At 35.1% G+C, this 13188-nt stretch overlaps 2 protein-coding genes across 2 annotated transcripts; both read right to left on the bottom strand.

Moving 5' to 3' along the window:
• Positions 1–756: 756 nt before the first annotated feature.
• LOC131600176 (uncharacterized) lies at positions 757–2710 on the bottom strand. Its single transcript, XM_058872376.1, has 3 exons — positions 2623–2710; positions 1432–1533; positions 757–1315 (listed from the first exon to the last, which is right to left on the bottom strand). Exons 1-3 carry the CDS (start codon positions 2683–2685, stop codon positions 827–829), a joined length of 654 nt encoding a protein of 217 aa, XP_058728359.1. The 5' UTR covers positions 2686–2710; the 3' UTR covers positions 757–826.
• Positions 2711–12256: 9546 nt separating this feature from the next.
• LOC131598259 (uncharacterized) lies at positions 12257–12862 on the bottom strand. Its single transcript, XM_058870876.1, has one exon. It carries the CDS (start codon positions 12860–12862, stop codon positions 12257–12259), a length of 606 nt encoding a protein of 201 aa, XP_058726859.1.
• Between the last annotated feature and the right edge of the window lie 326 nt (positions 12863–13188).

Below are 13188 nucleotides of genomic sequence, written 5' to 3'. Positions count from 1 at the left end.
AGCAATATATCATATTTATCTCGTCTTTCTGTTTCAAAATGTTTAATGAGTTTATAGATGTCAAAAAACATTTTTTTGCTGAAAATTCTTACTATTTATAACCAAAGCTCTCAAAATTAAACTAAGTTACTATATTCATTCAAAAAAGATATCTTAAGTTTCACACTTGAGGACAAGTGTGTGGATAAGGGAAGGGTATTGTCACATGATTTATTCCTTTAACTGTTATTTTCCTATTTCATGTTTTCAACTTTATGAGGTCTCACTTTACTCCACCCATAATTTTGTTAAGAGAATTGACGAGCTGGCAATGTAAAGTGTAACAAATTAATGGTACACTACTAGAAATACTGCGGAATTTTGCTAAATTTCCGCAGGAAACGTGTTTCCTGCGGATTTATGTCCCCAGCTAAAACCTTCGTGGGTAATATTTTTCGCATGTAATTCCGCAGGTATTTCCGCAGGTAAATCCGCAGGAAACAATGCGCAGGTAAATCCGCAGGTAAATCCGCAGCTAATTCCGCAGGTAAATTTGCAGGAAATGTCAATCCACAGGTAAATCCGCAGGAAATTTCTTTCTGAAATTAAATAATTTTTTTATTTTAATAAAATTTTGAACCATTATATATATTTAACTATAATATAAAATAAAACTATAATTTTCAATTTAAATTAAACTTGAATTCATAGAACATAATTGGTAAGAAGTACTTACATAGTCATTACTAAAAATGACTCAAAAAATTAAGTTATTACTAATCATTTGTTTGACAGGTTAAAAAGATAATACAATCCAAAAACTAAGTCAAAATGAAAAAAATACAAATCAAAATTCATTACTAAGGTCTTCTTCATCTGTTTCATCGACGACATCTTCATTTGTGTGATCACTTTCATTAATGGGTTGTGGTGGATGAGAAGAAGACCCAACAAATCCTAAATGATTCATTAAAAATGAAATTTTATTATTCGCTTCGGCCATCTTTTCTTCCTGTCGATGCAATTGTTGCCTCATCACCATCTTCTCTTGTTCTTGTCTTTGCAACGATGCATTTAAGGCATGGACTTGACTTCTCAAAACATCAACCTCTTGAGAGTCACTTGAAAGACTTGAGGGTTTCTTTGATACAGAAACCAAAGTCTTAGATGCGGTTCCAAGACCAAATACCCTATTCCCTTTCTTCTTTCCAACCGACTCTACCCATATATCCAAATCAGGTGGCATTTCATTAGTTGGTTGACTATCAGCTTCGTCCTCTCCTGGAATAGTTGGATTCTGAGAAGAAATCTCCAACTTTTTCTGTTCAAATTTATCCTAAAAGAAAATTGAAAAAAATAGTAAGGAACTAAATTCAATAAAAGTGATATTTTCCAAAAGACTTGTGTGTAGATTTAAAATTCAATCAAATTAACACTTCCCGAAATACTTACATATGCAGATTCAGCATGAACTCCAACCCAACTTTGATCCTTTTTCCGATGTGTGCGAAAATAGAACTCGGTCAATGATGGATCTGCACCCTTTTCCTTTCTCTACAAATTACAAAAGAAATAGAACTCAAAAATTTTATGTATCAAAGTATATGATATTGGTATAGTGATACTTAACATGTCAAATTATACTCATATTCTCCAGTGTCTCTAACCAAAACGAGAACACTGATCAATAATTAAAAACAGAATTGTCTATATCCTATGTACAGTTAGTTAATTCAAAACACCACCTGCAACAACCATCCTGCAAATTGTAGCTACTGGACAAAGAGTATGAAGATTTAATCCATATTATTGATAACTTATTTCAAAATTATATATGAACACACGTTCTATAAATGAAACTGCACCTTCTATAAATCATACACAACAACGTTGAAAAATATTCAAAGTTATTGACTTGTTATGGCAACTTTCACACTTCACAAAGAAACAGTTCAATCATGGTTACTTTTAAGTAGAACTCACATCTTATTCCACTTCATATATGTTTCTCTTTTACTATCGTATCAAACTATTAAGTAGATTATGATTCAGTTCATTAACTAAAAGACTATTCGATTATTTAATAACAGTTCGGTTCGATTATGTGATTTCCCTACTAGAACTCACATCTTATTCCACTTCATATATGGATCTCCCTACTAGAAAGATAAACTTACTTTCTCATCCCTTTGGACTCCATTACAAGCAAACAAATATATTTTCAGATTTCTTAAAGGTGATAGTTAATTCTCTTTATTTCATATAAAAAATTAATAGATTTACTAGTTTGCTTCTAATTTAGATAATTGTATTTCTAACTTTTACTCCCTACCAACATTATATGTCTGTTCGATGATAGAGCTTGTGGATTTATAAATGGTCTGGTAGTGTGCCCTGTATGTCACTATACTATAAACTAGATTTTCCTTCTTTGACTATGTTTATAAAAATGCTTTATAAATTCATCTTCCCACAAAGCAAAAGACCAAATCTTTCAGAAGTTAAATCTCTAGACACAATCCCTATAATTGATTTGAGTTACTCTCATGACAACAACCATTCATCCTTGGATACTAAACTTCAAAATTAACAAGTCAGTATATTTTTTGTACCGAAATATAATGAAAAACATATAATATATACCATTCTTTTCCAATGCAAACGATGAGGAATAGACCCTCCGGTGTGAAGAGATGCGCCATCCATAGAAGACCGGTTTCTTTTATTCGTCTCAGATAAAATAATGATCAATTTTTTTTATTAAATTTAAACAAAAATTATTTTTTTTAGAAAAAATATAAATATGTCTAATTCGCAGCAAAATCCGCAGGAAATGTTTAAAATTAGCTTTCCGCAGCAAAATCCGCAGAAACATTTCCTGCGAAATTACCTGCGGATTTTGTCTTGTAGTCAGATTTTTTGGAGGAAATATATATTCCGCAGCAAAATCCGCAGGTATTCCTGCGGAATTTTCTGCAAATTTCTTATCCGCAGCAGAATTTATTTTATTTAATAAAGTGGCAGGAAAATCCGCAGGTATACCTGCGGAAAAATTTCCGCAGGAAATTCCGCAGGTAATACGTGTATTTCTAGTAGTGGTATATTAGCTTTTGTAATATTATATTAACTTCTAAAAACATATATTAATGCTTTTTTAACAGAAAGTCTGCAGAATAAAATTATCATTATATTTGAAAGAAATACGGTTATGGGTGTTACAGTTGCGGTCATGGCGATTGATCTGGCGCACAATACGACTATTCCAACATAAATTTTAATTGGGAGGTGTTTGAAATACACTTAAAAATACTTAATATTAATATTTTTTGTTACACAAGAACTAAATTGAGTTTTGGGATTTTGAAGATAATATTTGAAAAAACATAGAGGAAAAATTGTCTAATGTAATTTCTAATGGTAATCGGATGCATGATTTTAATTCACAATGCAATTACGGTTCAATATGATTGCCAAAACTATAACGGAAATTTAAAACCATGATAGAGCATAAGAATTTATCGAAGTTTTCTATTCTTTCTCCTCTTGTTTAAGTGTTATTGGTGAATAGATTAAAATTTAGTACAGGGTTAAATATGTTTTTAGTCTCTATAAAATAGTAAATTTTGTTTTTGATCTCTATTAAAACAAATGACACGTTTTGGTCCCTACAAAATTATTATGCACCTAATTTTAGTCCGTGCTATAAAACCAATGTGTATTTTTAAATGATTCTTTTGCACACATGTTTAGAATGTTTTAAAAAGTTCCTTGAGAAAAAAGGAATTCAAAATTATTTTTTGAAATATGAAAATTTTTATTTAATTTTCGCATTTTAAAAATTTTAAATTTTGGTAAATAAATATTTTACAGTGTCTAAACATATATAAAAAAATTTATTAAAAAATTTAAAAATTAAAGAATTATTAAATAATTTTTAAAATTTTAAAAAATAGCAGGGACTTAAATTACATGCATAAAAATTTTAGAAGGATCTTTTATCGAAGAATTTTTTTTTAAAAACTAAATGTAGGGTCGCATATTTATAAAAACTCTCGACATATTTAACCTTTTAGTATATAGATAAATAGATAACATGTGATATGAAAATCCAATGACCAACTCAATAATAATCCATGTTTGAAGCTGTGAGATATTGGATCGAGCTCTAGTATTGCCGAAGGGTAGCTTCTTGGTTCGACAGGGTTAAGCATGAAGTTGAAGGTTGTTCACATGCTTGTGTCGAAGATGCTAGGGTTGTTAGCATGTTAAATTAGGTTTTAGTGTTTAAACCCTAATTTGTTAAGTTAGCTTGTTTATTAAGTTGGCTTGTGTAATGGGCGTTGTGGAAAAAGCCCATTAGTTAGTATGTTAGGTTTTATTATAAATAGCATACTAGTCTCTCATCATTGCTAAGCTGCAAATCCTAATTTAGGGTGAGAGAGGTTATTTGTTATTCTTGTAAACTTATAATCTTGTTTTAAGAGAAAGTAAAAGAATAACAGTTATAACCAATTCTTGTGTTCTCCTCTTCTTCCTTGTTCTTCTTATCTTCCATAATTCCTATTATATTTTGTTCTTGACATCGTTTTTCACAACAAATTGGTGCGGTGAGCATGGAGAAGATGCCTTCAACAAAGTATGAGATTGAAAAGTTCACCAGAGTGAATGATTTCGGTCTGTGGCGCTTGAAGATGAAAGCTCTACTGGTTCAGCAGGGTTGTTTGGAAGCGTTGAAGGGAGAGGCAGCCATGAATGCAGAATTGACGGCAGCGGAGAAGACGAATATGATCGAGAAAGCACACAGCGCAATTTTGTTGAGCCTTGGTGATAAGGTTCTCCGGCAGGTATCAAAGGAGACGACGGCATCAGGGTTATTGGTGAAACTTGAAAGTTTGTATATGACCAAATCGTTGGTAAATCGACTCTACCTGAAGCAAGCTTTGTATTCATTCAAGATGATTGAAGACAAAGTATTGGCTGAGCAGTTGGATATGTTCAACAAGCTGATTCTTGATCTTGAAAATATTGATGTGAAGATCGATGATGAAGATCAAGCGCTGTTACTATTGTGTTCTTTGCCTCGATCACATGCTCACATCAAAGAAACTCTCTTGTATGGAAGGGAGTCCCTGACGTTTGAAGAAGTTCAATCAGCCTTGTACTCTAAGGACTTGAATGAACGAAAGGAGCATAAACCTTCGACTGTTGGCGAAGGGTTGGCCGTTAAAGGAAAACTCTTACGAAAGGATGGTAAGTTCGACAAGAAGAAAGGCAAAAGTCAGTTGAAGTCTTACAGTGGCAAAGCATCTGGCATTCGATGCTACCATTTTAAGAAGGAGGGTCACACAAGAAAGGTGTGCCCTGAACGCCTGAAATATCATGGAGGTAAGGATAATGGCAACGCTGCCATTGTTCAAGATGATTTCGAATCATCTGATGTTCTTGTGGTTTCAAGCAGTGACTCTAAGAAGGAGTGGATTATGGATTCAGGTAGCACTTGGCACATGACTCCAAACAAAGACTTGTTCGAGGAATTATGTGATCAAGATGGTGGATCAGTATTGCTGGGAAACAACAAGGCTTGCAAGATTGCAGGTGTTGGATCTGTGAGATTCAAGCTCCATGATGAGTCAATAAGGTTGTTAACTGAAGTCAGGTATGTTCCTGATTTGAAGAGAAATCTGCTTTCTCTTGGTGAATTCGACAAGAAAGGATATGTTTTCCAAGGAGAGAAAAGTATCCTAAGAGTCATGAAGGGTTCGAAGGAAGTCTTGAGAGGCGTGAAGAAACAAGGCTTGTATACCCTTGAGGCTGAAGTTGTAAGTGGTTCGACAAATGTTGCATCCACGAAACCTTTGTCGAAAACAGAAATCTGGCACATGAGATTGGGCCATGTCAGTGAAAGGGGTCTGGTCGAATTAGGGAAACAAAATCTGCTTGGTGGAGACAAAGTCGAAAAGCTGAAGTTTTGTGAACCCTATGTACTTGGAAAATCTTGCAGAGTGAAGTTCAACAAAGGCAAACAAAGAACACATGGATCCCTTGATTATATCCATGCTGATCTTTGGGGGCCTTCAAGGTGTCCATCACATTCAAGAGCAAGGTATTTTCTATCCATAGTAGATGATTATTCCAGAAAATTATGGGTATTCATCCAGAAGACTAAGGATGAAACTTTTGAGAATTTCAAAAGTTGGAAGACTCTGGTTGAAAATCAGACTGGCAGAAAGGTCAAGAGGTTGAGAACCGACAATGGCCTTGAATTTTGCAATGAGGCATTCGACAGTTTTTGTGCTGCCTCTGGTATTGTAAGGCATAGAACTACTACAGGTACTCCACAGCAAAATGGTTTGGCTGAAAGGTTTAATCGAACTATTTTGGAGAGAGTCAGATGCATGTTGACTAGTGCAGGGTTAACGAAGGTGTTTTGGGCTGAGGCTGTTTCGACAGCAACATATCTGATAAACAGATGTCCTTCGACATCGTTAGATATGAAGACACCTGAAGAAGTTTGGTTGGGACATCCACCAGATCTCGACAAACTGAGAGTATTTGGCTGCGTAGCCTATGCTCATATTAGGCAAGACAAGGTCGAACCTAGAGCTCTGAAATGCATGTTCATGGGATACCCATAAGGAGTCAAAGCTTATAGGCTATGGTGCCTAGAGCCAGGTCACAGGAGGTGTATCACCAGTCGAGATGTAGTTTTCAATGAAGCTGAAATGGCTTTAAAGAAAATTGATGATGTTGGTCGAAGTACAGAAACATCTGACGAAGAGCTGGAACAGGTAGAGATTCCTGTTGAGGTGGAGCATGTTGATGCTGAATTGCATATCCCTGATGAAGTCGAAGAAGAAGCAGAAGATGCTGAGGAAGTTGAGGAAACTGACGATGACTACCTATTGTCGAGAGATAGGTCGAGAAGAGTCATAAAGGCACCTCAGAGGCTTGGGTATGCAGATCTTATAGCTTATGCCTTAATCTCTGCAAGTGAGGTTCTAGACGAAGAACCTAGAGACTACAAGAAAGTTACGAGGAGTCGAAATAAGACTGAATGGCTGAAGGCCATGGATGATGAGATGAAATCTCTTCATGATAATCATACTTGGGAACTGATCAAGAAACCTGTTGGGGCAAGGTTAGTCAGTTGTAAATGGATTTTCAAAGTTAAGGAAGGAATTGAAGGAGTGACGTCGAAAAGATACAAGGTAAGGTTAGTTGCAAGGGGTTTCACTCAGAAAGAAGGTGTTGACTTCAATGATGTGTTTTCTCCTATTGTGAAGCATAGGTCCATTCGAATGTTGCTTGCCATGGTGGCACAGTTCGATCTTGAACTGGAACAGATGGATGTGAAGACTGCGTTCTTGTATGGTGATCTAGATGAAACGATACTGATGAGGCAACCTGAAGGGTATGTCGAAAAGGGGAAGGAAGATTATGTGTGCAAGTTAAAGAGATCTTTGTATGGGCTGAAACAATCTCCTCGACAGTGGAATAGGAGATTCGACAAGTTCATGGCACGCATAAGTTTCATTAGAAGTCAATTCGACCACTGCGTTTACTTCAGATTTCGACCTGGTAATTCATTTGTTATTTTGTTGCTTTGTGTGGATGATATTCTCATAGCAAGCAACAATGTTGAAGATGTGACGAGGGTGAAGGCTGAACTCAATAAGAAGTTCGATATGAAGGATCTGGGAGCTGCTTCCAGGATTCTTGGAATTGACATTCGAAGAGATAGAAAGAAGTCGAAGTTATGCTTATCTCAAGAGGCATATCTACGGAAGATTCTCGAAAAGTTTGGTATGTCGAATTCGAAGTCAGTTGTGACTCCAACAAACCCTCAATTCAAGCTGAGTATTTATTAGTGTCCCAGTACTGATGTCGAAAGAGCCTATATGAATAGCATCCCATATGCTAATATAGTTGGTTCTTTGATGTATGCTATGGTCTGTACTAGACCCGACATAGCATATGCAGTAAGTCTTGTAAGCAGGTACGTGGCGAACCCTGGAAAGGCTCACTGGCAAGCATTGAAGTGGATTTTAAGGTACATAAATGGGTCTCTGAATAGAGTTCTAATTTATGGTGGAGCCTTGGGTGAAGATAGTAAAGCAGTAATAGAAGGATATGTCGACTCTGATTATGTAGGTTGTATGGATTCCAGAAAATCTATTTCTGGATATGTTTTCACTATGTTTGGCACTGCAATTAGTTGGAAAGCAACACTTTAGAAGGTTGTTTCTCTATCAACCACTGAAGCGGAGTATATTGTCCTAACTGAAGCTGTGAAAGAAGCATTGTGGCTTGAAGGTTTTGCGAAGGAGCTGAAACTTCAAGGTCGAGGTATCACTATTAAATGTGATAGTCAAAGTGCAATACACCTGTCGAAGAATTCAGCCTATCATGAGCGAACTAAGCACATTGATGTGAGGCTGCATTTTGTCAGAGGAGTAATCGAGCGTGGAGAAGTCCGTGCTGAAGGTTTCGACTGAAGACAATGCTGCTGATATGATCACCAAGACATTGCCGAGTTGCAAGTTTTTCCACTGTATGCAGTTGATAAAGCTGCACGAAGAAAGCTAGTTTGTTTCCTTGATGTTGTAGAGTTAGATCCAAGGTGGAGATTTGTGAGATATTGGATCGAACTCTAGTATTGCCGAAGGGTAGCTTCTTGGTTCGACAGGGTTAAGCATGAAGTCGAAGGTTGTTCACATGCTTGTGTCGAAGATGCTAGGGTTGTTAGCATGTTAAATTAGGTTTTAGTGTTTAAATCCTAATTTGTTAAGTTAGCTTGTTTATTAAGTTAGATTGTGTAATGGGCCTTGTGGAAAAAGCCCATTAGTTAGTATGTTAGGTTTTATTATAAATAGCATACTAGTCTCTCATTATTGCTAAGCTGCAAATCCTAATTTAGGGTGAGAGAGGTTATTTGTTATTCTTGTAAACTTGTAATCTTGTTTTAAGAGAAAGTAAAAGAATAGCAGTTATAACCAATTCTTGTGTTCTCCTCTTCTTCCTTGTTCTTCTTATCTTCCCTAATTCCTATTATATTTTGTTCTTGACATCGTTTTTCACAACAGAAGCCAACGAGAGGCATGCTATTATGTGATGCTAGATAGCTTAGTTAACAATTATGATACATAGGTAGGGTACAGTACCCAACATCTAGAGATACTGATACGGAATACGCTTTGTCCTATCTCGAACTACCTGAAAAATATATAATAGGATTGGGGTGAGATTACTAAATCTCAGTGAGTCCCCTATCTTACGGGTCCACTCGAGTCTAAAGGATGCATGCATCAACACAGATCCACCATTGGTCCGGGGTTTCCTCACTATAAGTACAATAAGACACAATAATAAATATTATCACAATTGGAAGTCCCATGATCGTCCAATACAAAAGAACATATCACACAACAGATTAAAGCAACCAAGTATGCAGACCGATACCCAAGTACGAGGAATCCAGAAGTAGTATCTTCCTGTCTACCTAGGCTGCACTACACACCCTCGGTGAGTCCCAAGTGCCTTGTATCAAGAGACTTGCACAAGCACACCACACGATGAGTCAGATGGGCGTGTCAGAACTTAATCCGGTATCGGTACGATTTATGCCTACCTGGCTACACACCCCATCCGTGACGAGTTAACGAAACGGCCTTGCCTAAGTGGAATCACAACTTCGTCAATCATAAATACACAAGTATGTTAACAATAAGTGAAAAACATGCATACATGACTGCACAAACCCACTGGGCAAAAGCACTAGCAATATTCCCCACATGGCATCACTAGAGGTGAATTATGAAGTGATATCGCCTATATGGCATCACCTCTCCACCATACCAAGCACGCCAATATGTTAATATTAAGTGGGAAATGCTCTATAAGACCCTTACAAGCACATCACAACGGTAGTCCATCGGAAACCAAGTCCATCAACAACTGGTGCCTTACAACCTAGTAGCTAGGCCTACTTCGATTCAAGCATACTTCACAATCACATCCGAATGTTCAACCAGAATGAACAAAAACAACACATAGTAAAAGATCACTTGAAAGTATTTATAAACATAACACATCACATTAGGAATTCTAATGAGAAAGGCATAACAGGTGATCATTGTATAAGTTCATCATCATAGAATAACACTTTACACACATGTACAAGAGGCGGGGAATGATAGTTACATCATATCATACATGTTAGCATAATTAAAAATCCTAACTCCTTGGCATAAATCTATTATTTCACTTTCTCTAAACAATAGTGTATTAAAAGAGCTTTCTGACGCTTCAAACCGCTCGTCAAACTGACCTATGGTTCCCGTTTTATGGTGGAAACAAGAACCTAATTTTTCCACATCCTGCCAAATTCACCAGCAAGGAAGGGGCGAGCCTCCAGGCGAGGCCGCTATGCGAGCTACAGTAGAGGCCTGGGAAGAAATCTCAATGGAAGAAAACGTGTCTCCCTCGCCAGGTGAGCCTCCAAGCGAGGTCAAGGCAGAATTTGCCGAAATCCAGAATAGCACTCCAGCACGAGAAACTCCTTAATCATGACATGCAATAAGCCATATACCAACATTAAACATGATTGCACATATTTATACTCATTATATCATCTTAGGGTTCATATAACATGCAATTTCATGAGTTCAACTCATAAAACCCTTCCCAATCATACAAATCCCTAAACCCCACGTCTCTAACTATGGACTCACCTTAGATTGAGATGATGGTGATGATTCTGAAACAAAGGTGGATGAAGATGGAGACTTGATTCTTAAAGCATGCAAGATGGAGATGAAAGCTTGATGTGGATTCTCCTACTTTTTCCTATTTCACGTGCTCTTCCACTTTCACTCCACCAAAAGCCTATTTTGGATAAAGAATGGAATGAGGGGTTAAGCCAAACATGATGCTAAGTCCTTCACTTAAAAGGGTGCAAAGACCATAATACCCTTGTCACATCATTTGGTCAAATAAACTCCAATTAGACCAAATAATGTGATTAGTACAATTTTATCTTCTAATGATCTCACCAATATTTAATTAGTGGTAGTCATTAGGCAATAATTATACCGAATATTGTAAAAAGTATTACATTTATGGATGAAATAAGAGATGAGATAGTCTTTGTTTAAACAGACAATGTTTAAGTCTAGCCTATGACCTATCAAATACTTTATTTTAAGTTTAAACTTATACTTTTGAAAGTTTCACCTAAATCTATTAGTTTGTTAAAATATTTATGTTTTGCTAAAGTTTTTAAAAAGAAAGTTAGATTTTTTTTTTAAAATAACAATTTTTTTCAAATAATTCATAAATAATCATGTTTTTTGGAAATATTACCAAACTAACTATTTTTTAAATAAAAAAATTGACCTGTAGAGGAGGCGCCACTATGTATGACGCGTACATATACTCTAATTTACACTGAGGCCCCTTACATAGTGACACATACTTATATATCATGTCACAGGAAGTGGCGCATGCACTATAGCATTAGGAGCATGCACCACACATATTGACTCATGTGTTATTTCGATATTTTTTATAAACTGGTTCCCTATATAAATTTTACTTTAAAATTATTTTTTTTAAGATCTAGTCAAATTTATTTAAAAAAAATCAAATACATTATTTTGGTGAAACTCTTAATATCGTATAAATACATTATTTGAAAACATTGAATTAATTTAGAAATAATTTTATATACCAATAATTAAAAATTATTATATAAAATAAGTTATTATTTGATAAAAAAATTGTTTTTTTATAGTTGGTATGCACATTTTTTTCAAAATATAATAAGAATAAATGAAAAAAAGACAATATTGTTGAATCAAAAGTATTATTTTTAAGGTGATAATAAATCAGTGTCTATAATTATTTTCATATATAAAAATATTTAAATTAACAGTTTATTTTTTTCCGTTTATAAAGATAATATATATTATTATTTTTTTTGATATTATTTATAAAAATATTTTAATCAATAGTAAATTTAGTCCCGTTTATAAAAATAATCTTGTCTAAAAATATTTGAATTAGTAATAAATTTTTTTACCTATAGAAATATATTTAGATCAATAATAAAATTGTAAATATTGATATTTTAGTCATTTAAAGATATTAGTAGAGATCTTAAGTATTAAAATAAATTTATTTATTTTATTATTATTATTTTTTTTGAAATAATAACTTTTATTAATTCAAAAAGCAGTTACAAACACGGCGATCATTGATCCAGCCCATCATAAGAACTTTATAACATCAATAAAGCTATGTGTGCTCTAAGCACCTTACTATACCACCCCCTATATGTGATTGTGTCTATGATACTTTTAATTATAGTATCTCTATGTTGTCTAGTGCCAAAACAGGTATCATTCATGTGTCGCCATACACTGTACACAGTTTCAGCTATAGCCAGGCGAATAAGTGCAACAAGTTTTCCTTTACCTTTCGTTTTGTTCACCAGCCATGACATTTCAACGCTCCAAGAGCAGGGTGCATGATCTATTTGGATCCAAAGCAAAAAAACTTTCCAAATCTTCTTAGTTTCCTCACATTCAAAGAAGAGGTGTTCATGAGTTTCCTCATAAGGATAGAAACTACACTCACTATAAGCCAACAAACCGAATTGTCTTAGTCTGTCCCGTGTTGCCAGTTTTTTGTGGCATGCCTGCCAAAGAGTGAAAATCGCCCGAGGCCTCGCAATGTTATGATGAATAAGGTTTATCCACGGAATACGTTGCCCATCATCTGCTAGCAACTTGTAGACTGCCCCCAATTGGAACTTTATCTGCATTTGGCTCCATAAAGGCTGTATGGCTGATACCGTCTCCCGTTGATGCATAATTCCTTTCATTATCCATGTGCTATTCGTCTTCACACTAGCAGCAAAGATATCCACATTTCGCAGGCAATAAGTGTGCACCCAACGGATCCATAGGCTATCCGTTTTCTTAAAAATATTCCACAGAAGTTTGAGGAAGTTGGCTTGGTTCCACAAGGTAAGATCAATAAGGCCTAAACCTCCTTGTGTCCTTGGTCGACATAAAAAATATAGTTTGACATAAAAAGAAATCATAAATATAGAGATTCAATTTTAGTGATATCATAAATTATAATTGTATAAATATTGTTATAATTTTATAAATCTATAATAATAATAATAATAATAATAATAATAGT

This window comes from Vicia villosa, linkage group LG4, assembly GCF_029867415.1.
Source record: "Vicia villosa cultivar HV-30 ecotype Madison, WI linkage group LG4, Vvil1.0, whole genome shotgun sequence".
NCBI classification, from domain to species: Eukaryota; Viridiplantae; Streptophyta; class Magnoliopsida; order Fabales; family Fabaceae; genus Vicia; species Vicia villosa.
The sequence above is the reverse complement of the archived record's forward strand: the minus strand, read 5'-3'. Positions and strand labels throughout refer to the sequence as shown.